The 24,277-nt window shown below is 43.5% G+C and overlaps 1 protein-coding gene across 9 annotated transcripts in view; it reads right to left on the minus strand.

Moving 5' to 3' along the window:
- The window catches only part of cep350 (centrosomal protein 350), a 251,684-nt gene that overhangs the window by 15,976 nt on the left and 211,431 nt on the right, over nucleotides 1-24,277 (minus strand). For all 9 annotated transcript variants that reach the window (XM_063063672.1, XM_063063675.1, XM_063063671.1 and 6 more), the window contains 5 exons: nucleotides 22,959-23,106; nucleotides 17,995-18,155; nucleotides 16,738-16,871; nucleotides 10,432-10,511; nucleotides 1,679-3,981 (listed from right to left, as the gene is read on the minus strand). In XM_063063672.1, the coding sequence (XP_062919742.1) occupies nucleotides 1,679-3,981; nucleotides 10,432-10,511; nucleotides 16,738-16,871; nucleotides 17,995-18,155; nucleotides 22,959-23,106 (2,826 nt within the window). The remainder of the gene's footprint in view (nucleotides 1-1,678; nucleotides 3,982-10,431; nucleotides 10,512-16,737; nucleotides 16,872-17,994; nucleotides 18,156-22,958; nucleotides 23,107-24,277) is intronic.

Raw genomic sequence — 24,277 nt, forward strand, 5'->3', positions numbered from 1 at the left:
TGTTGAGAATTTACAGCACTTCTTCCACAAGTCACATTTCTCACAAAATCTTTTTCTTTAAAATTAAAAAGTGCAAATTTTAGTCATAGTCATACTTTATTGATCCCGGGGGAAATTGGTTTTCGTTACAGTTGCACCATAAATAATAAATAGTAATAGAACCATAAATAGATAAATAGTAATATGTAAATTCTCTAAAAGATCTCTAAAAAATTTTAACAGTTTCAGGGAGGGGCAATGATAGGGTGAGAGATGTTCTTGTACAAGTCATGATTATATGATGTCACCAAATATACAGCAGAAACTTCTACCAAACAAACATTAGAGACACCAAGAGACCACTGATCAGCCTCTTGTCTCACCAAACATTATTAATTGGATGGTCTGTATACACTTACGAGGGGTGATTGATAAGTTTGTGGCCTAAGGTAGAAGGAGTCAATTTTAGAAAACATTGCACATTTATTTTTCAACATAGTCCCCTCCTACATTTACACACTTAGTTCAGCAGTCGTGGAGCATACGGACCCCTTCTTTGTAGAAGTCGGCGTCTTGGACCTCCAGAAAGTGGTCCACAGCAGGGGTGATTGATAAGTTTGTGGCCTAAGGTGGAAGAAGATGAGTTATACAGCTCTTGTTACATGCACATGCAGTTCAACTCTTTGAGTGAGTATGCAGAAAGTTTGAAGTTATCCTTCAATCCTTCTAGAAGTCCAAGGTGCCAACTTCTACAAAGAAGGGATCCATATGCTCCATGACCGCTGGACTAAATGTGTAAATGTAGGAGGGGACTATGTTGAAAAATAAATATGCTAGGTTTTCTAAAATTGACTCCTTCTACCTTAGGCCACAACCCTACCAATCACCCCTTGCATAAACTACTAGGCAAGGTAGAAAGTACTCAAAAGCGGTAAGTGTTGAGGGGATCCACAAAGGTTTGATTTAATTACCTTAATTTACATTTATAGAATTATCAATCTAATTCTTGCCCACACTCAGCTGTGGTTATACAGCACCTGTGTACTGTAATTTTGTATACTGTATTTTTATGGTTTATGGAAGCAGAGCAGCACTGCAAAAAAATAAATAAATTCCAGTCTAATAATCAGAATATTCAACGTACGGTTTAAGAAGATTAAATGGTAATTTTATTAATGTTTAAGATATTTAATGATCTGCTGATTAAACTGAGAAAAATCATTTTTGCTTTTCGGGGAGAGTTTCTATGACTAGCAGGAAGCATTTTGCGTGCAGAGTTTGAGGTTTCCTTCTGAAATGCTAGTTAACCTCAGATCAATTATTAATTTCATATCTGATATTAGATTTCAGCTAATCAAAATTATTTAGTGATACACAGTAAAGGGGAGTTTAAGGAATTAGGTCACTGATCAGTCATAACCTTGCTGAATATTAAAAGCAGCTGAAGGGGTTAAACAGGTATTCCTCTCATCAGATCCTGAATCCTCTAACAATACTGTTGAGTTTTACAAATTAGATTTTAGACAAAGGTATGACCTGAAAGAAAATTTGGTTTTAACTTTTATTCCATGCTAAACAATGAAAAGTAAAAGAAATGAGATTAAACAATAAGATTATAATTCTGTCATAGATACTTCACCTCTATTTTTTACAAAGTTATACCCCCCTCCAAAAATATTGGTTGAAAATTAATACATACAGGTCTAGGACAAAGATCTGGAGATAATATTTCTTCTTTATCCTCATCACTGTCATCTCTTTCAGTTGAAGTCTGTAACTGGACACCAGCTCCACTTTGTACCTCCATATACTTGGGAGATGACCTGGGTGAGGATACTTCAGCTGATTTGAGACATAACATTTGGTTAGTTAGTTCAATCTTTTCATCTCTAGCCTTTTTGATTTGCTGGAATTCTTTGACTGCATCTTTCAGATAGGAAGACAGGATATCAGCAGCCAAAGAGCTAGCTTTTGTCTCTTTGTCCTTCTGTTCTTTTCTGAAGTTTTCATTGTCTTCAAAAATGGCCTTTGACTCCACCACTTTAAAATCCTCACTGTCAAGCATTTTTTCAGATTCAGAACTGAGGCCTGGTACTCTCAGTTGTGCCTCAAGTTGCTTCTTCTCCTTGTTCAATAGATCCAAGAGAGGGGTTGGTGTTTTTTTATGAACAGGAGATGATAATTCTTTTTCACTGGGAGAATGCACAGACAACTCAGTGAGGAAATCAGCATCCTTCTCCAGTGTAATTTTGGGTGGCTTCTTAATGGATACATCAGCCACACTGTGCGTTTCATCTTGATCTTTAAAATTAGGTGGTTGTTCCTCCTTATGAAATTCGGGCACACTCTCTAAATTCTGATCATTTAAAGATTTACTGATATCATGAACCAAATCAATGGCAATAGACTCAGAAAACAGAACGTTTGCAATTGGGTCATTTAAATTGTTTTCAGACTGAGTCGACTTAAAATCAATTTGATCAGAGGTTTTCTTGAGGTAATATCCACACTCTTCTTGCAGCTTTGATTCATCTTCTGGAAGCTCTGGCCTTCCTTCTTCTCCGCTGTCTTGATCTTGATCTAATTTGACTTCTAACAATGGGTCTTCTTCATCTTTTGCAGTATTGATGGCCTTATCGTAACACTTGGGTAAAAGAGAAATCTTGTGGGGAGGTGCAAAAATGCCATACCTGTCCTTGCATCTGAAGTACACAACCCCATTATACATCCCATTACCATTACCTTCTGGACTATCCAGCTCTACGCCAGCCCAAAACCCATCTGCAAAGTTGGTTCTTCCCTTAAAGCGTAGAGTGCCTGGCTGGATGCTACTAACTAAAACTCTATCACCAATTTGGAATTCATGCATTTCATCAGTTTCGTGTGATGTAGGAGTGTGACAAGGAGAAGGAGAGTGTGAAGGCACAGGTGTCTGTTCCTCAGTTTCTGTAACACCGTGCTCTACATTTCTGCTCTGAATTGATTTCAAATCTAGAAATTTTTCTGAATGCACACTATCACAACTTGAAAAGGACTTTTCACTTAGGTGCTCACTGATTTCGTCATCTGTGCTGATAACTGATGAAGCACTTTGAGAACGCTCCGTTCTTCCATCCACTTCCTCTTGTTTAGAGTGGTCAAGATCAGACAGCACCTGGAGTCCAGTGACACTTTCATTTCTTGCAGAAAGGGCAGTTACAGATTCAACATCACCTCTAAAACTTTTAATGCACAAATTTTCATCCAAGTCTTCAGATAACTTCTGTCTTGATGACTCAAAGTCTTCTGAGTAAGTTGTCTCTTTTCCTGGGGAATGGTGGTCTAAATCTTGAGGACACGAATCATTCTTTGACAATATTTTATCTAAAGTCCGATGATCAGACTTTGTATATTCCAAAGTATCGTATTTAATGGATTCTATAAATTTTATGGAACTGGCTGAATGATCCTCCTTTTCAGAGCCGCCTTCTTTATCCAAGTAGCATTTCTCGTCCTTCAAATCCTCAAAATGCTCGATTTGAAAAGGGTGCTTTTCAATTTTAGAAAGATCTGTTTCTTGAGGTAATTTTTGAATACACTCAGGGACGCAGAGAGGCTCTGGTTTCTTATCATCTAATTTTAGCAAGAGTTCAGATTTATCATTTTGTTCAGGAAGTCCAAATAAGTCATCTATTTCAGATTCTTCTGATTTTATATTTTCAAGTTCTTCCTGAACATCATCTTGCACGGATTGATAATTAGACACTATTTTATCACTAGACCCATTCTCTGACCTGCTGACAGATGGATCTGGCAAGTGGCTAAATTCAGGTATTGCCTTTTGAGGCAAGACTGCTGGTACATTATCCAGTTGAGATTTCTTTTCAGGTATGGAAATTGGTGAAGCACTTCTAGACAAATCATCAGCTCGACTGTCAATGAGTGTGGACTTGCTTTTCTCCGATACTTGAAATTCACTGGGGCAGCTGGACTTCTGTCCATCAGGACTTGAAGATCTTTGCTCTGTAACAAAAAATTATCAATGCTGCTCAATTAATTTCTTTAAAGAAAAATATTACATCTAAGCATTGGTATTCAGAATGTCAGAGCTTCCTGAAGTATTTGTAACAAAAAATGCTTAAATTCAGTCTTAAAAGACAGTGATAACCAAAAAGCAAAGAGATCACAAATCAAAAATGAGATTTGCAGATGCTGGAAATTTTGAGCAACACACATAGAACACTGGATTAACTCAGCAAGCCAGGCAGCCCCTATGGACAAGAATAAACAGTTGACACATCAGATGAGAATGGAAAGAAAGGGGCACAAGCCAGAAATAATATGGGAAGAAATAAGGAGAGAAGGGAAGAAATCCATGTTCATGCAATCAGGCTGGAGATCACCCAGTCAGAATATGAGGTGCTACTGTTCCAGCCTGAGTTTGGCCTCATCATGGCAGTAAAGGAGACCATGGACAGACCTGACAGAATGGGAATGGGAAGTAGAATTGAAATGGGTACCCACTGGAAATCCCTGGCTTTTGTGGGGGATAGAGCGAAGGTGCTTTACAAAGCGGTGCCCCAATCTGTCAGGTCTCACTGATGTAGAAGCTGCACCGGGAGCACTGGATATCATAGATGACCCCAACAGAATTGCTGGTGAAGTGTTGCCTTGCCTGTAAGGACTGTTTGGGGCCTGAACAGTGGTGAAGGGAGAAGGGTTATGGAGGGAAAGACATGATTAGTAGTAGGATCCCAGTGGAGATGGTGGAAACTATGGAGAAGGATATGGAGGCATGTAGGATGGTGGGAGAACGGTTGAGGGCAGACGTGCAGGAAATAGAAGAGATACAGGTGGGGCAGCACTGAATGTGAAAGGGAAATCCCATTCGTTGGAAGAAAAAATTCAGAGGACATTTCAATGTTCTGGAATCGTCTGTTTCATTCTGAGAAAAGATACAGTGCAGACAGAGGAACTGAGAAAACGGGATAGCCTTTTTTCAAGTGACAGAGTAGGAAGAGGTATAGTCAAGACAACTGTGAGAGACAGCGAGATAAAAAGGAATAGAAATGTCAGAGATAGACCAGAAAATCGTGGGTGAAAGGTGGAGGCAAAGTTGATAAAATTAACAAGCTCAGCATGGTGCAGGAAGCCAGGGCGTTACTAGTGAAGGCTTGAAATATGGACTGTCCCATATAGCTGCTGAAAAGGCATGTTTATAACTGCCCGAGGCTATACCTTTAGTTTGGAGAAAGTGGGAGGAGCCTAAGTCAAACTTGAGAGTAAGAACTAGTTCTGCCAGATGAGGAAAGATGGTGATGAAAGGGAACTGATAAAGTCTGTTGTCTAGAAAGAAGCAGAACTTTAAGGACTTCCTGGAAGGGGACGGAAATGTATAAACACTAAATCCATAGTGAAAATAAAGTGATCTGGGCCAGGCAACTGAAAGTGATTGAAGTGATGGACAGATTACAGACCACATAATGTTCTAAATGTTGGCTGCCAGAAAAGCATTCCACTTCCTACTTCTTTTTAAGATTAGGACTACATTATTTGTTACATTCATAAAACCAGACAGGCTTCCGATTACCATTGCATCTCTATTGGTAGAGTAATCCTTCAGTAAGTACCTACCATATGAATAGCCTGGATTGTGGGACTCCAGGTAGGTCTTACAAGGGATATTGTCAAGCCTGGAAAATTGTAGCTATGGAGGAAAGATTGGATAAGTTTGGGTTGTCTTCTAGTCTTGAGATGTATAAAATTGAGAGGATTAAATGGCAGAAATGAGAAGGACTTAATTCCTGAACGGGGGATTAAAAAAAAACTGAGGTGCATAGTAACTGCTAGCAGTATTAAAAGTATTTTCACTCAGAGGATGGTAGAGGGATCTGAAATACTTCAAAAGCATAAACTCCCCTCATATTTAAAAAGTAAATGAATATCTGAAGAGCTGTGATCAACTGGGCTACAGAGCCTGAGATAGGATGTGGAATTAGAAAGGGTAGCTCTTTTCTAGATCTAAGGGGGGTTTCCTCTCTTATGTTACTGTGTAGGCTAATTAAAATGGCTTCTTTGTTATGTTATACTTGGGAATGCTTCTTTGTTATGTTAAACGCTGAGAAAATCCTTCCCGCTAGCAGTTTGTTGAATCACATTACTGATAAGAAGATGTTATGAACCGATTGGGATTGTTGTTATGTTTTTGGTGTATTTGAAGATACTGTATGTGCAGGATTTTTGGGGCAGAAGGCGGGAGAGAGGGACAGAGGATGAACCAGGCACTGTGATGTCCGCTAACGGGGGTCGGACCCCAAGGAGGGCATTCGGCGAGGAGAGGAGACGGAGACGAACTTGTGTAGAGCATCTGGTCAACCACCGTTGTTGGTCCCAGGCGGCCGGTCGAGGTGGTCCGAGGGGTCGCAGGGTGAAGAAGGGTCTTGAGCTCCAACTTTTTTGTGCACGAAGAGATTGAACTTTGATAAGTGTGGCACCTTTTATTTTCCTTTTATATTTTATTCTCTATTAATTATATAGTTCCAGTAATATCTATAAACTGTAAATCATTTAATCATATCTGGTGTATTGTCTGTTATTTGGGTGGGGTGGGGTACATTACACAGCATCTACACAAACTACTACCCAGTTTGGCGGGGCCGAGGGCTGTTTCCCCAGACGACAGCGAGCCGAACGACCCTGAGGGTGGCCGGGAGGGGGGGTGGGCTACATTGTGGGGGCTCATCCGGGATTGAGTCTACTGGTATGCTGTGTGGATGCCCTGTTTAAATCTGTAATGTATGTCTCTGTGGGTTATTTGCTGGTTATTGCTGTATACGTGGTAGGTGCAGTCTTTGTTCAAGTTCAGGCTGGCATTGATGAGTTGGACGTGGCACTCAGGGCTGTCCATGCTGTTGGGAGAGAGAGGAAAAAGTGGTCTGATTTGGAGGTAGTGTCTGCGAATAAATGTTCTAGCTCTGGCAGGCTCCACCTGGCGCTTGGGATAGTGTCCACCCCAAGAGGGGCGGAGGTGCGCGAGACATGGGCGGAGCGGATCTCTCAATTGCTAGATTAGTGGCAGTGCTCGGTTGAGGGAGAGCGACAGGGATTGGTTGAAAGTTTAAGTAGGCGGGCTGGTGACGGTGTTAGAGCTGTCAGGTTCACTTACACAGTAGTGACAGCTGTCAGTTATTTGAAAGAGGGGGGAAAGTTTTCAGTGTGTCTTCTCTGGCTAGGAGGGTGGCTAAATTGCTTGCAGTGCCAGGGGGATCATTTCAGGGGATCAGCCCCTCCTTCAGTTGTTCAGCTGACCAGAGAGGTGTTGGGAAACTTAGTGGAGGCCCAGTGGGGAAACGGCTTGGGGTCTCTGGGGAAGCACGTTCCTAGCAATGTACCAATGAACTTCCACAAGGAAAAGACCCTATTCCTGAAGGCTTAGAGGGATCACGCCCCAGGCTGTTGTTACGGATAGAGGGAAGCGATGCTAAAGCCATCCTCGACCCCGGGGCGCAGGTCAAGTTGTTGTACAGTTCGTTTTACAACCGGTGTCTGAAGCATTTACCCTTGACAACCGCAAGGGCACCGGAGGTTTTGGATACCAGTGCCAGTAGTTATCCAGAAGACGATGACCCCGGAGTTCATGGGGGCATTGTCTGGGCACCCAGCGTGTCAAGTTGCTTCTGAGGACGTGTGTAGCAGCCTTGAGCTGGTACTGAATTTAAGCGAAACCCAGCGGTGGTACATCCTGGGGAAAGTAGACCCTCTTAGTAAATGCTCCGAACTACCACGAGGGAGGGGAGTTGACCGCTGAAGACACCTCAGTGAGAGAGAGGTTGCGGCAACTGGACCCTGGCACCGTGGAAGAGGGAGGCAGCATGTGTGCGGATTATGCGACGTGGTTTAATGTGCTGGATCTGAGGAATGGACATTGCCAGATCCCGAGGAGTGCGGCTGTCGAGCCGAAGACTGCCGTTATTAGTTCCCTAGGATTATTCTGATCCGAAAAGATGCCCAAGGGCATATCCGGAGCCCCTGCATCCTTCCCGCGGGGCATGAGGAAGACCATGGGGGAAGTGAAGGAGTGTGGAGTTTTGGCGTATGTGGATGACCGCCTCGAGCTTGGATTCGCCTGGGGGGACTATGAAACGAGGCGAGTGGCTGAGCCCGGGTGACAGAAACCAAGTGTCAAATGTGGAAGAGTTTTTGGCCGGAGGAGTTTGGTGCAATGTGAGAAAAATGACCTGACATACCAGTTGAACTTCCTGGTGTTGGAACAGACGGTGGTGGACCTGGGGATGGAAACCCAGGTCGTCAATCTGAATGAGACACAGGGGAGAGAGGGGATTTGCACCGCTGAACTGAGTGCTCAGAAATGCCAGCCGGAGACTGAGTGCCGCACTTGTGGGACAACCATTGCAGACTTGGAATTCACGCTTGTCAACGTGGAGAAGGAGCAACAGAATTCCGAGCCGACACTGCGGTCATGTACTGATGAATTAATCCAGCGAGAAGAAACAATGACCCACCTTCCAAGGGATCAGCAGAAACTCAAGACATCGATTCAGAAAAGATTGGAAGACTTACAAGTTGGGGAAGATCAAGGAAGTGTTCTGACTAAGGCCAACAGAAAACCGAGAGCCCAGGGAGGGGAGTTTGACTACACTCCCGAGGAGGTGAAGAAATGGAGGGCAGATCTCAGAAAAGGGAGGCGGATGCTTGAAAGGAACTTGAAGATGTCTATCGCGAGTTTAAATGAAGTGGAAAAACTGAAAGTTGACCTGGAAGACGTCATCAGGAAGGAAAAACTGGAGGCTGAACATCCTCTAACTGCTGCTTCTCAGGTCAGGGAGGAAGAAGCTGGTGGGGTAACTGCGTCCCAGATGGAGATGGCCAAGAACCCTGAGTCAGAACTGCTGAGGCTGTGGTGAGAGTTGAAGGAGTTCCCGAAGAAGCTGACGTCTCGACTGCAGGAGGCTGTAGGGGTAGCCCTGGCTAAATGTTTCAGTTTGGAGAAACTCGAACAGCAGCTACCGATCGAGGGAATGAGGAAGAATATGGATTCGAAGGATGATGTGCTGCACATGTGGTACACACTGACTTTCGCTAACTTTCCTGTGATTGAGGAAGAGACCTTTGGCCCTTCTCCCACTGAGTCAGGTGTAGTGGGGAGGGCTAGCTGTAGGCAGTCTGAGTTGTGGCAGGACCAGGAAGGTAAAGAAGTGGGGCCCCGGACACAGGATAGGGGGCTCCGAGCTGTAGTGGTGGCCTGAGTGAGAGAGGAGTTGGCAAGCAGGCCCGAGGTATCCCTAGTAGTGTCTGAGCCTTTTGGGTTTAGGTGAGAGGGTACGGAGGTCTTAGAGGGTTAAGAAGATCCCAGACAGGTTGGCCTATGTAGCGCCCGTGGGCGGGCGTAAGGTCCACTGTTTGGGGAGCACTGTCACTGTGTGTATCTGTGTATGTGTGTGTTGTGTGTCTGTAGGACGGGTTGGCGAGTTATTTAGAAGTCATGAGGGCATGACTTTATTTGGTGGGGGGAGAGTGTAAGGGGGTTTCATCTCTTATTTTACTGTGTAGGCTAATTAAAATGGCTTCTTTGTTATGTTATACTTGGGAATGCTTCTTTGTTATGTTAAACGCTGAGAAAATCCTTCCCGCTAGCAGTTTGTTGAATCACGTTACTGATAAGATGATGTTATGAACCAATTGGGATAGTTGCTATGTTTTTGGTGTATTTGAAGATACTGTATACGTGGGGTTTTTGGGGCAGAAGGCGGGAGAAAGGGACAGAGGATGAACCAGGTGCTGTGATGTCCGCTAACGGGGTCGGACCCCAAGGAAGTCGTTCGGCGAGGAGAGGAGACGGAGACGGACTCGGACTCATGTAGAGTGTCTGGTCGACCACCGTTGTTGGTCCCAGGCGGCCGGTCGAGGTGGTCCGAGGGGTTGCAGGGTGAAGAAGAAGTGTCTTGAGCTCCAACTTTTTTGTGCACGAAGAGACTGAACTTTGATAGTGTGGCACCTTTTATTTTCCTTTTATATTTTATTCTCTATTAATTATATAATTCCAGTAATTTCTATAAACTGTAAATCATTTAATCGTATCTGGTATATTGTCTGTTAATTGGGTGGGATGGGGTACATCACACAGCATCCACACAAACTATTACCCAGTTTGGTGGGGCCGAGGGCTGTTTCCCTAGACGACAGCGAGCCGAGCGACCCTGAGGGTGGCCAGGGGGCGCTACATAGACCATCACAGATACAATTCCCATCATATATATTTTTATAGTTCTATGAGTTTGGCTTAGGAAATAGGAAGGTAGGTATTATTTTTAGAAACACAATTTAGTTGTTCAACTAATTTTTAAAGTGTTTATACTTGTAAACTTTCAACTTAAAGGCTTTCTTTCATCAAGTTTTTTTGGAATGTGTCATCTCAGGTGTTTACTGAGAGAACATTTTGATATGCGGACGTACCCTGTTTAACAATGGAACTCAATGACACTTTAGATCTTTCACCCTCAGTAAGCGATTTCCAGCTCTTTGCAGATTCAGTCCTGAAAACAAAAAGCAGAAATAAAATTTTGAGCTTAAGAGCTTGGCAGATAAATATCATATTGTCTTTGGAATTTTGCAGTGACAAAGGATCGCAGATCTACATTGTAGACTGCTTTACTTTTCACAAATTCTGCCCGATTCTGTGCATGTTACAGCAAGATACTCACAACATTTCTGAGCCAAATCCCACAGTCTCAGAAGCACAGCAAATTTTGCAGATTATCATTAAACTGCAGAATAGAATGAATTATGTCACTGGATGGAACAATCAACTATTGAAAGAAAATCTGCTAGAAATTTAGGAAAAGTTTTTGAAAACAGAAATCAAAACATCACAGATGCTGGAAATCTAAAGAGAATGACAGAAATATTCAGCAGGTCAAGCAGTATCTAAAAAGAGAGAAACAGAATTACTGTTTCAGTAAAATAATATTTCAAAAGTCACTGACATTGTTCAATGCTCCACTTTCTTAGTAGAAAATACTACTCTTTAAAGAAGTCTGCAAAAGAATTGCTCTCAAACGCATCTCTCCCATTTCACGCACATCTGCTCTCACCCCATCCTTCTGCCACCCCACTAGGGATAGGGTTCCCCTTGTCCTCACCTACCACTCCACCAGCCTCCGGGTCCAACAAATAATTCTCCGTAACTTCTGCCACCTCCAACAGGATCCCACCACCAAGCACATCTTTCCCTCCCCCCCGCCACTTCTACTTTCCGCAGGGATCTCTCCCTATGCGACTCCCTTGTCCATTCGCACCCCCCCCGATCCCTTCCCACCAATCTCCCTCCCGGCACTTATCCTTGTAAGCGGAACAAGTGCTACATGTGCCCTTACACTTCCTCCCTCACCACCATTCAGGGTTAGGGTTAGGGTTAGGGTTAGACAGTCCTTCCAGGTGAGGTGACACTTCACCTGTGAGTCGGCTGGTGTGATATACTGCATTCGGTGCTCCCGGTGCGGCCTTCTATATACTGGTTCAGATTCAGACTGGGAGACCATTTCGCTGCACACCTACGCTCTGTCCGCCAGAGAAAGCAGGATCACCCAGTGGCCACACATTTTAATTCCACGTCCCATTCCCATTCTGATATGTCCATCCATAGCCTCTTCTACTGTCAAGATGAAGCCACACTCAGGTTGGAGGAACAACACCTGATATTCTGTCTAGGTAGCCTCCAACCTGATGGCATGAACAGACTTCTCTAACTTCTGTTAATGCCCCTCCACTTCTTACCCCATCCCCATTTATTTTTTTCCCCTTTCTTTCTCTTTTTTTCCTCCCTCTGTCCCTCTCACTATATCTTCCTCTGATGCTCCCCCGCCCCTTTCTTTCTCCCTAGGCCTCCTGTCCCATGATCCTCTCCCTTCTCCAGCCCTGTATCCCTTTTGCCAATCAACTTTCCAGCTCTTAGGTTTCATTTCAGATCTCCCCCTCCCCCTTTCAAATCTCTTACTATTCTTTCAGTTAGTCCTGACAAAGGGTCTCGGCCTGAAATGTCAACTGTACCTCTTCCTATAGATGCCGCCTGGCCTGCTGCGTTCCACCAGCATTTTTTGAGTGTGTTAATTGAAGAACAGTGTTTATACTTGTAAACTTTCAACTTAAAAGACTTTCTTTTATCAAGTTTTTTTGGAATATGTCATCTCAGGTGTTTACAGAGAGAACATTTTGATATGGATGTACCATGTTTAACAATGGATTTGGAGAAAGAAGGCTGCGGGTGAACGGCTAAGGATTTCCGGAGCAAAGGCAGTTTTACTACTCGGGGTAAAAGAGAGGCAACACGGCACAGGTGCGTAACATCAGCCAGTAGAGCGGGAAAAATTTAAAAAGAAGACCGCCATATCCAGCGGGCAGCAGAGTGAGAGGTGGCAGTGTGATAGGGTTTTGGCTCAACAGGCTTAGGCGGTAACAGGACGAGGCGAGGTAGGTTTACCTGTGTTAATTGCAGAAAAGAAGTAGTATGTGTGAGAGGCCGGTTTTCTGTGCTCGGTGTCAGATGTGCAAGGGCCTGGAGTCTCCCAGCCTCCCGGACAGCCATATCTGCACCCGGTGTGTCAAGCTGCAGCTCCTAAGGGACCGAGTTCGGAACTGGAGATGCAGCTCAATGACCTTTGTCTGGTCAGGGAGAGCGAGGAGGTGATAGGAAGGAGTTATAGTCAGGTGGTCACACCGGGGGCCATGGAAGACAGACAAGTGGGTCACAGTCAGGAGGAGGAAGGGGAAGAGTCAGGTACTAGAAAGTACCCCTGTGGCTGTACCCCTTGACAATAAGTACTCCTGTTTGAGTACTGTTGGGGGGGCGGGGGGGGGAACAGCCTACCTGGGGAAAGTAACAGTCGTCGTGCTTCTGGCACAGAGTCCGGCCCTGTGGCTCAGACAGGTAGGGAAAGGAAGAGGAAGGCAGTAGTGATAGGAGATTCTATAGTTAGGGGGCCAGACAGGCGATTCTGTGGACGCAAGAAAGAAACTCGGATGGTAGTTTGCCTCCCAGGTGCCAAGGTCCAGGATGTTTCAGATCACATCCAAGATATCCTGTAGTGGAAGGGAGCTGTGGTACATATTGTTACCAATGACATAGGTAGGAAAAGGGAAGAGGTCCTGAAAAAAGACTACAGGGAGTTAGGAAGGAAGTTGAGAAGCAGGACCGCAAAGGTAGTAATCTCGGGATTACTGCCTGTGCCACGCGACAGTGAGAAAAGGAAGAGAATGAGGTGCAGGATAAATGCGTGGCTGAGGGATTGGAGCAGGGGGCAGGGATTCAGATTTCTGGATTATTGGGACCTCTTTTTGGGCAGGTGTGACCTGTACAAAAAGGACGGATTGCACTTGAATCCCAGGAGGACCAATATCCTGGCGGGGAGGTTTGCTAAGGCTACTGGGGAGAGTTTAAACTAGAATTGTTGGGGAGTGGGAACTGAACTGAAGAGACTGGGGAAGAAGCGGTTGGGCTCACAAATAGAGAAAGCTTGTAGACGGTGCGAGAAGGAGGATATGTAGGTGATAGAGAAGGGACGCGCTTAGACGGACAGTTTGAGATGTGCCTATTTTAATGCAAGGAGTGTTGTGAACAAAGCGGATGAGCTTAGGGCGTGGATCAGGACTTGGAGATATGATGTAGTGGCCATTACAGAGACTTGGATGGCTCAGGGACAGGCATGGTTACTTCAAGTGCCGGGTTTTAGATGTTTCAGAAAGGACAGGGAGGGGGCGTGGCACTGTTGATCAGAGATAGTGTCACGGCTGCAGAAAAGGTGGACGCCATGGAGGGATTGTCTGCGGAGTCTCTGTGGGTGAAGGTTAGGAACAGGAAGGGGTCAATAACTTTACTGGGTGTTTTTTTAGAGGCCACCCAATAGCAACAGGGATATCAAGGAGCAGATAGGGAAACAGATTCTGGAAAGGTGTAACAATAACAGAGTTGTCGTGATGGGAGATTTTAATTTCCCAAATATCGATTGGCATCTCCCTAGAGCAAGGGGTTTAGATGGGGTGGAGTTTGTCAGGTGTGTTCAGGAAGGTTTCTTGACACAATATGTAGATACGCCCACAAGAAGAGGAGAGGCTGTACTTGATTTGGTATTGGGAAATGAACCTGGTCAGGTGTCAGATCTCTCAGTGAGAGAGCATTTTGGAGATAGTGATCATAATTCTATCTCCTTTACAATAGCATTGGAGAGAGATAGGAACAGACAAGTTAGAAAAGCGTTTAATTGGAGTAATGCAAACAACAGGAATTCTGCAGATGCTGGAAATTCAATCAACACACATCAAAGTTGCTGATGAATGCAGCAGGCCAGGCAGCATCTCTAGGAAGAGGTACAGTCGACGTTTCAGGCCGAGACCCTTCGTCAGGACTCTTCTGTAACGTCGACTTTACCTCTTCCTAGAGATGCTGCCTGGCCTACTGTGTTCACCAGCAACTTTGATGTGTGTTAATTAGAGTAATTGCTATCAGGCAGGAAATTGGAAGCTTAAATTGAGAACAGATGTTCTCAGGGAAAAGTACGGAAGAAATGTGGCAAATGTTCACGAGATATTTGTGTGGAGTTCTGCACAGGTACGTTCCAATGAGACAGGGAAGTTATGGTAGGGTACAAGAACAGTGGTGTACAAAGGCTGTGATAAATCTAGTTAAGAAGAAAAGAACAGCTTACAAAAGGTTCAGAGAGCTAGGTAATGTTAGAGATCAGAAGATTATAAGACTAACAGGAAGGAGCTTACGAAGGAAATTAAGAGAGACAGAAGGGGCCATGAAAAGGCCTTGGTGGGTAGGATTAAGGAAAACCCCAAGGCATTCTACAAGTATGTGAAGAGCAAGAGGATAAGACGTGAGAGAATAGGACCTATCAAGTGTGACAGTGGGAAAGTGTGTATGGAACCAGAGGAAATAGCAGAGGTACTTAATGAATACTTTACTTCAGTATTCACTATGGAAAAAGATCTTGGTGATTGTTGTGATGACCTGCAGCAGACTGAAAAGCTTGAGCATGTAGATATTAAGAAAGAGGATGTGCCGGAGCTTTTGGAAAGCATCAAGTTGGATAAGTCGCCGGGACCAGATGAGATGTACCCCAGGCTACTGTGGGAGGCAAGGAAGGAGATTGCTGAGCCTCTGGCGATGATCTTTGCATCATCAATGGGGACGGGAGAGATTCCAGAGGATTGGAGGGTTGCAGATGTTGTTCCTTTAACCAAGAAAGGGAGCAGAGATAGCCCAGGAAATTATAGACCAGTGAGTCTTACTTCAGTGGTTGGTAAGTTGATGGAGAAGATCCTGAGAGGCAGGATTTATGAACATTCGGAGAGGCATAATATGATTACGAATAACCAGCATGGCTTTGTCAAGGGCAGGTTGTGCCTTATGAGCCTGATTGAATTTTTTGAGGATGTGACTAAACACATTGATGAAGGAAGAGCAGTAGATGTAGGGTATATGGATTTCAGTAAGGCATTTTCTCCAGCAAGCCCCATGCAAGGCTTATTGAGAATGTAAGGAGGCATAGGATCCAAGGGAACAATGCTTTGTGGATCCAGAACTGGCTTGCCCACAGAAGGCAAAGAGTGGTTGTAGACGGGTCATTTTCTGCACGTAAGTGTCTCAGGGATCTATTCTGGGACCCTTACTCTTTGTGACTTGTATAAATGACCTGGATGAGGAAGTGGAGGGATGGGTTAGTAAGTTTGCTGATGACACAAAGGTTGGAGGTTTTGTGGATAGTGTGGAGGGCTGTCAGAGGTTACAGCGGGACATTGATAGGATGCAAAACTGGGCTGAAAAGTGACAGATGGAGTTCGACCCAGATAAGTGTGAAGTGGTTCATTTTGGTAGGTCAAATATGATGGCAGAATGTAGTATTAATGGTAAGACTCTCGGCAGTGTGGAGGATCAGAGGGATCTTGGGGTCTGAGTCCATAGGACGTTCAAAGCAGCTGAGCAGGTTGACTCTGTGGTTAAGAAGGCGTACTGTGTATTGGAATTTAGGAGCCGAGAGGTAATGTTGCAGCTATATAGGACCCTGGTCAGACCCCACTTGGAGTACTGTGCTCTGTTTTGGTCACCTCACTACAGGAAGGATGTGGAAGCCACAGAAAGAGTGCAGAGGAGATTTACAAGGATGTTGCCTGGATTGGGGAGCATGCCTTATGAAAACAGGTTGAGTGAACCCGGCCTTTTCTCCTTGGAGCAACGGAGGATGAGAGGTGACCTGATAGAGGTATATAAGATGACGAAAGGCATTGATCGTGTGGATAGTCAGAGGCTTTTTCCCAGGGCTGAAATGGTTGCCAGAAGAGGACACAGGTTTAAGGTGCTGGGGAGTAGGTACAGAGGAGATGTCAGGGGTAAGTTTTTTTATGCAGAGAGTGGTGAGTGTATGGAATGGGCTGCCAGCAACGGTGGTGGAGGCGGATACGATAGGGTCTTTTAAGAGACTTTTGGACAGGTACATGGAGCTCAGAAAAATAGAGGGCTATGGGTAAGCCTAGGAATTTCTGAGGTAGAGACATGTTCGGCACAACATTGTGGGCTGAAGGGCCTGTATTGTGCTGTAGGTTTTCTATGTTTCTATGTAACAGTCAAGTGCAACCTAATTTTTAAAAAAGTACTTTCAATAGAGTATGTAGGCATTCTATTATGTTTAACTGATAAAACAGTAATACTACTAATATTCTGAGAAGTATTTTTTCATCTAAGGCTGTATTGCCCAGTGAGATTACCTTTGTAGAGAAAGTGGTTTAATCTTGGGCTTCTCAGCAGCGATAGAGGAAGGGGTTTTGATTTGTGGTTTGGTTGAACTGGACACTTCTTTGCTTAGTTCTGCTTCAGTCTTCTTAATAAATTCATCATAGGACTGGTAATACAAGAGAAAGAAAAAGGTTAAATGTTCAAAGGTTCATTTTATTGTCAAAGTATGCATGTACAACTCTGATATTTGTCTTCTCCAGATAACCCTGAAATACAGGAAGACAATGGGAGTTGATGAAAGAAATTCACCAACTCTCCCACCCCCACCAGCACGAAATACAAAAGAAACAATAACAATCCCCAACTCCCTGACTCGCAGAAAAAAATAGCAACAATAACAATCCGCAATCCCCTCGTTCGCAGAGAAAAACAGCGACAATAACATCCCCGACCTCCTCACTTGCAGAAAAAAGCAGGGACAATAGCATTAAATCCACATTGCTCCCTCACAGGAAAAAAAATGACAATAATAATCCCCGACCCCCTCACCTGCAAAAAAAGCACAGTGACAGTAGCATCAAAACCCCCAACCCCCACCTTACACACAAAAAATTTACAGATCACCCACCCACCAACCAGCCACAATTAACACCAAAAAAAAACTGAAGGAAGCCAATATAAAGTACAGTCCAAAAAATCACATACGGCTGCAAACTCAACAAATCAGCAAAAGTATTTTCAAATTAATAAATCCAATTTTAGTTGGTAAATTAATCAAGTCTGACAACTGAAAATATTCTGAGGATGGCAGATAAATCTGGCTAACTGCTGTAAAAATAAATTTTTTGTTGAGGATCCCTCTACCCTTACACCATAAAAACTCTCAGACTAAATTGTAAAGACTACAACAATCCAGATTCCTCCAAACTTTAATAAAGCATTGCCTCATGCTTTAATAGCAGCGATTGGGGAGAGACAACCTAATGCACTATTGAATGCTACATACTTTTCAAAAGTCAGAAGCAATATAGCAATGCAAAGGGCCTTAAGAATAAGTTGAGGGTGATATAAAGGATTTTCCAGCAATGGAACAGAAACAAAAAGAATAAAGCTAGATTAAGTCCTTTGAATAACCATATACTTAATTTCCTCAACGATTTTCCAAACTAAACAATGAATATTGTGGATAGCAAATTGATTTTGGAGCGGTATACACATACAACTTTCTTATTGCCCTAATCAAAGACTGGCAGGACAGTCAAGATAAGAAGGTACAACGATAATTTTACCTCTAGTTGTTTAATGAGACTAGCCTCCTGTGCTTTCAATCTCTCCTTCTGTCGCTTCTTCTGCTCTTTCTTCAGTCTGTCTACAATAGATTTACGTTTCCTCAGCTCATCTTTCAGTGCATGAATCCTGCCCTCGATATCACTCTGGTCAGATGCTGTCTCTGTTAGGGATGCAATCAAATCAAAGTTATAATAGGTAGTAGCTTCCAATTCAACCAATCATTTATTATTCAAAATATATACCTCAGCAGGGAGAAATCAACTAACAGTTTTACTTAGTTTCTATTCATTTATTGCTACTTGAAGCTTAAATTTCCAATTAAAATCCATCTGATTCAATGAAGTAATAGCTGCCAGAATTAAATGGAAACTCTCACATACCATTTTGTTTTGTTTATCACACATGTACTGAGATCCCCAGTCTTAGAACACCTATGACTGATCAGCTTCACCATTCTGTACATGGCTAACACATCCCTGGAAAATGCATTAGCTTGATGCACAATCCTGGTCAACACACAGAAAGATCATAGTCACAGGTGTCAATGCACCGGCTAATCAGACAATTCTGCTGCTTGCACTGGGATTTCAGCCTTACAATCCCACAAAATGCATAGGTTGATCAAGCCTACACTCTCATGAACAAATTCTGTTCAGACCCATTGGTGCCAGCGAACAAAGTCACCAATGGCGAAGTCCCACAAACAGTTCACGAAACTACTTTTTCTTCTTTCAAAATGATTCTGCTACTGAGCTGCTTGTGACTGGAACTTGTAGGCTGCATTTTGACAGCGTGCTTTTGGGCCGATTAAGCAACCTGATGTTTTGCCGTCTCCAAGGGAGCTTTGGTGAGACTTGGAGCAGAGTGTGCATCCCAGAGGCCAGGAAGCCTGGAGGCACAAGTCCACGATCGACTCCAATGCTTCTCTCCATTTGAGGCGTTAAGCAAGGTTGAAGTCAGTGAGGACAAGAACAGAAGATGAGCAAGTGTTCAGCGCCATCTGCCTGTGTTTGACTGGTCTTCCTCTCCCTCTTGCTAGTCGGGAGGAAAGTGTAAGATCCATGTTGAAAGGATACATCAGTGAGGCTGTGGACTCTTTTTGGGGTCTTTGAAGTTCATATTGCATGGGTTCCTGGATTCTGGTTACTCTTACTTTTGCTACTTTTGAGCAGTTTGATCGGGACAATCAATACGGACAAGGGGAATTTTGGTGAAGAATGGCCCTGCGGCCGGCAGTGGACTACCGGTGCAGTACTGAAATTAACTAAACTGAATACTACTGGACTCCTGGTTTGATGTTTCATATTTTAATGCCGTTTGCTTGCCTTTTGTGCAATTTGTTTTTGTGAATTGGATGTTGATGATTTCTTGAACAGTTCCATGGCATTTCTTTGCTTCATGGCTGCCTGCAGGAGGATGAATCTCAGAGTTGTATTCTGTACACATCATTTGTTAGGAAATGTATTTTGATTTTGACACTGTCTTCCTGGTACACTCAGGCTTCTCAAGTGCACCATTCTCCCGTAAATATAATCAAACGCTGTCACTGTACAGTGCAATCAGATCCATAAACTCACTAAATGCACTCTTAAAGCTCAGAATAATACTGAACACACAACTGAGCAAAGCCATATTTTTTGCATGTACAGACCCCCTTTATTTAGTAGTAGCATAATGGTTAAATTACTAGACTAATGATACAGTCAGCAAAGTTCAAACTGACTACAAAGCTGTGTGAATATCTTCAAAAACAATGATAACCACAAAACAAGCTCACTAGATAGGGAAACAACCTATGTGGTTAACTAATGCCATTCAAGAGAGGAACTTTTGTCTCCTTATCTAGCTTAAAGACTCCTCGCAGACTCTTAAATGCCTTCTTAATTGGCCCTGTAAGCCAATAGATCAAGGGCAAACAGGGAAGGAAAGAAATACTGATATCCCCCAAAATATCAATTATGCACATAGAGCCCCAACCTCGTCGGACACCGGCCGGCCAGTCATGGCCTTGTTGGAGACATGGCTTACACTCTCAACAGCAAATGCGGTTGTGGACTCATTGAGATCATAAGCAGGGAAACATCAGGAAACAATTTAAATATAAAATTGGATTTTAAAAAAATCAAAGCTAATGGTGAGCATTGCATCAATAGGCAGAGAAACACTTGCTGTACAATAGAGTACATGCAGCATTTCACTAACCAAAGTTAGAAAGCACTGACCATTGCTTTTAAACATTTTCCTTTGTGTGGTACAAATCCTGCCAGTGTAGTTTTCATGTTGATTTCCAGAGTTCAATTTGATTAGGGCTATTTAATCCCACATCCTGTCAAATACAGCCTCATTAAAGGCAGTCACTCAAATCACCTGTAAATACTGCACTAACTCTGACAATGAAAAGTCAAAATGGGCATGGGGGAGCAAATTACTGGAGTAAATGTCCCTTAAGAGCACTGTTGGTGACACCTCCCATTACTTTTGATAGAACAGTAGTTAGCCAGATCGGATATACTCTGTTTTTGGTGGATAGAACGTAACTAGGGACATGTAGTTGCCACTGACAGACCTGTACTGGATATGCTTGGCATGCTAGGCATTTAGGTCTGAAGTGCTACTTTAAGCATGACACATCGGAGGTTGCCCATTTTCATTATTATTGCTTTTCCTGCTACTCGCTCATTCTTTGATTTGGCTGAAAAAATTACCATTATAACAGTGAGGACTTCGGGAGGAAGCACAGATGCATCATTCACTCAGTTCTTCTAGCTGAATATAGTTTCACAAGGTTTATTCCAGGCTCTGGTTTAATTGAAGGTGGGGATCTTTACTGGAGAAGTGTCCTCATGTTAGCTAACCTATCACTATTCTTGACTGTGTGTACCAGGGTGGCAGAATTTTGATCAGATCCATTGGTTGGGGAGCTGCTAAACTCTTAATTGAAAAGATGAGAAAATCTGCAGATGTAGGAAATCCAAAGTAATACCCATAAAATGCTGAAGGAACTCAGCAGGCCAGGCAACATCTATGGAAAAGAGTTAACAGTCGTGGAATAGTCCATGTTTCGAACCTAAATGGGCATCAATCCACAACTCTTCCTACGCTACAAAGATGACTGCATTGGTCCTGCTTCCAGCACCCATGCTGAGTTCATCAATTTCACCAACTTTCTCCAAACTTCCACACTGCCCTCAACTGGCCCATTTCTGACATCTCTCTCCCCTTTCACGATCTCTCTCCATCCTTGAAGATAGTTTACCTACTGATACTCTTTACAAACCCACTGACTCTCACAGCTCTCTGGACAAGATGTCTTCCCACCTGACAAAGTCCTGACGAAGGGTTTCGGCCTGAAACGTCGACTGTACCTCTTCCTAGAGATGCTGCCTGGCCTGCTGCATTCACCAGCAAGTTTGATGTGTGTTGCTGTCTTTCCACCCTATCACTTGCAAAAATGCCATTCCCTTTCCTCAGTTCCTCCATCTCCACTGCATCTGCTCCCAGAATGAAGCTCTTCATTCCAGAACAACTGAGATGTCCTCCTTCTTCAAAGAAAAGGGCTTCCTTTCCTCCACCATCAATGCAGCCCTCAACCACATTGCACAAATCTGCCCTCAACTCTTCCACCTGTTGCCACGAGGGATAGGGTTCCTCTTGTCCTCACCTATCACAACACAAGCCTCTGCATCCAGCACATAACTCTCTGAAACTTCTGCTATCTCCAAAGGGATCCCACCACCAAGCAGATCTTTCATTCCCTCCCACTTTCCACAGGCATCACTCCCTACTTGACTCCCTTGTCCACTCGTCCCTCCCCACTGATCTCCCTCCTAGCACTTATCCTTGCAAGCGGAACAAGGGCCACACCTGCCCTACACCTCCTTCCTCACTACCACTTAGGGCCTCAAAAAGCCCTTCCACGCGAGGCGACACTTCACCCGTGAGTCTGTTGGGATCACCTATTGTATCTGGTGCTGCCTCCTATATATTGGTCAGACCAGATTGGGAGACTTTCCTCAAACACCTTAGCTCCATCTGCCACAAAAAGCAGGATTTTCTGGTGGCCAGCTATTTCAATTCTAATTCCCATTGGTCTACTGTCACTATGAGGCCACACTCAGGTTGGAGGAGCTACACCTTGTTTTTTTGTCTGGGTAGTCTCCAACCTGATGGAAACATCAATTTCTCAAACTTCCAGTAATTGCCCCCTCCTCCTCTCCTTCACCATTCTCCATTCTTGTTTCCCTCTCTCACCTCATCTCCTTACCTGCCCATCACCTCCCACGGGGGCTCCTCCTCCTTCCCTTCTTCAATGGTCTTCTATCCTCTCCTATCAAATACCCCCTACTCCAACCCTTTACCCCTTTCACCAATCAACTTCTCAGCTCTTTACTTCAACGCCTCCACCTCTCCCAGTATCACCTATCACCTACCACCTTGTACTTCTTCCTTCCCTTCCCCCTACTTTCTAATTCTGACTCCTTCCTTCCTTTCCGGTCTTGAAAGTTTTCGGCCTGAAACATCGATTGTTTACTCTTTCCCATTAATGCTGTCTGGCCTGCTGAGTTCCTCCAGCATTGTGTGTGATGCATCTGTTTACTGCATGCTGCTTTTGCCATTTAACAAGCTGATGGTTTTGTGTAGCAGCTCTATTCAGTTCAGATCCACTCATTGCAACTTGTAAAACTTCTTTCTATACTCGCCACTGAACTGGCATTAGTCCCTAGCTTGATAGTAATGGTCAAAAGGAGTGATATACCAGGCCTTGAGATTATAGTTTGCAGTTGAATACAATTCTGCTGATGTGGACAATTGCAACCCTTCATGAGCAACTGGATTTATTGAGACTGTCCCATCAGTACTGTGCTATAATTTTAGCTGTGGTTACATGGAATTCTGTGAGTACCTACAAAGTATTTTCAATAAATACTGAAAAGCTCACACATAGCTGTTAGAAACTTCTTACCTGATTGTGTCACAGAAACAGATTCATCAGACCAGCTGCAGGATCCTTGGCGTGACTTTACTTCTGACCTCATCTGTAAACTAGCACTTGAGTTATTCTTCTTACCATCTTGGTTTGTTGCACTGACACTCACATTTGAAGAAGCAGACTGCACAGGGCAAGGGAATGGCAATAGATTAGTTCCCTAGCTGTTAGTATTTACTGATTTGATAAAATAAAGATTAGATGTGCAGGAAAGCTATTTTAAGCCTCTGCACACGCCTAATCTTTTGGATGAAATATTTAACTAAAACCCTTGTAAAACCTATTTTCTAGAATTCTTTCAGTCTGGTCAGGTGGATATTAATGATTCCACAGTAGTACCTACAGGGTGCTAGAAAGTTTGTGAACCCTTTAGAATTTTCTCTATCTCTGCATTAATGACTAAAAATCTGATCAGATCTTCACCCAAGTCCTAAAACTAGATAAAGAGAACCCAATTACATATATAACATAAAAAACATTATATTTGTTCATTTATTTATTTATTGAGAAAAATGATCCAATATTACATCTATTTGTTGCAAAATGTTTGTGAACCTCTAGGATTATCATTTCATTTAAAGGAGAAATTAGAGTTAGAAGTTTCAATCAATGGGATGACAATCAGGTGTGAGTGTGGGAGGTCCTGCCCTATTAAAGAACATAAACTTGGGACTTCACTATAAAACTCTGATCTTCACCACACAGGTTTTTGGAAGTGTGCCATGCCTTAATCAAAGAAGATTTCTGAGGACTTCAGGAAAAAAGTTGTTGAAGCTCACCAGGCTGGAAAAGGATACAAAACCATTTCTAAAGAGTTTGGACTCCACCAATCCACAGTCAGGCAGATGGTGTACCAAAGGAGATAATTCAACACTGTTGTTACTCTCCCCTGGAGTCACAAAGAACTCCAGGGTAACATCTAATAAGGTACAGGCTTCTCCTGTATTGGCTAATGTCAGTGTTCATGAGTCTATCATCAGGCAAACACTGAACAACAATGGCATGGCAGGATTGCAAGGAGAAAGCCACTTTCCAAGAAGAACATTGCCGTCTGTCTGAAGTTTGCTAAAGACCATCTGGATAAGCTGAAGGCTATGGGAATAATGTTCTATGGACAGTTAAGTCCAAATAGAACTTTTTGGTTTAAATGAGAAGCGTTATTTTTGTTGAAAAGTAAACACTGCATTCCAACATAAGAACCTCATCCCTTCTGTGAAACAGGTGGTGGCAGTGTCATGGTTTGGGCCTGCTTTGCTGCCTCAAGACCAGGATGGCTTGCCAACATTGATGGAACT

This window comes from Mobula hypostoma, chromosome 12 (genome assembly GCF_963921235.1).
Source record: "Mobula hypostoma chromosome 12, sMobHyp1.1, whole genome shotgun sequence".
Lineage (NCBI taxonomy): Eukaryota > Metazoa > Chordata > Chondrichthyes > Myliobatiformes > Myliobatidae > Mobula > Mobula hypostoma.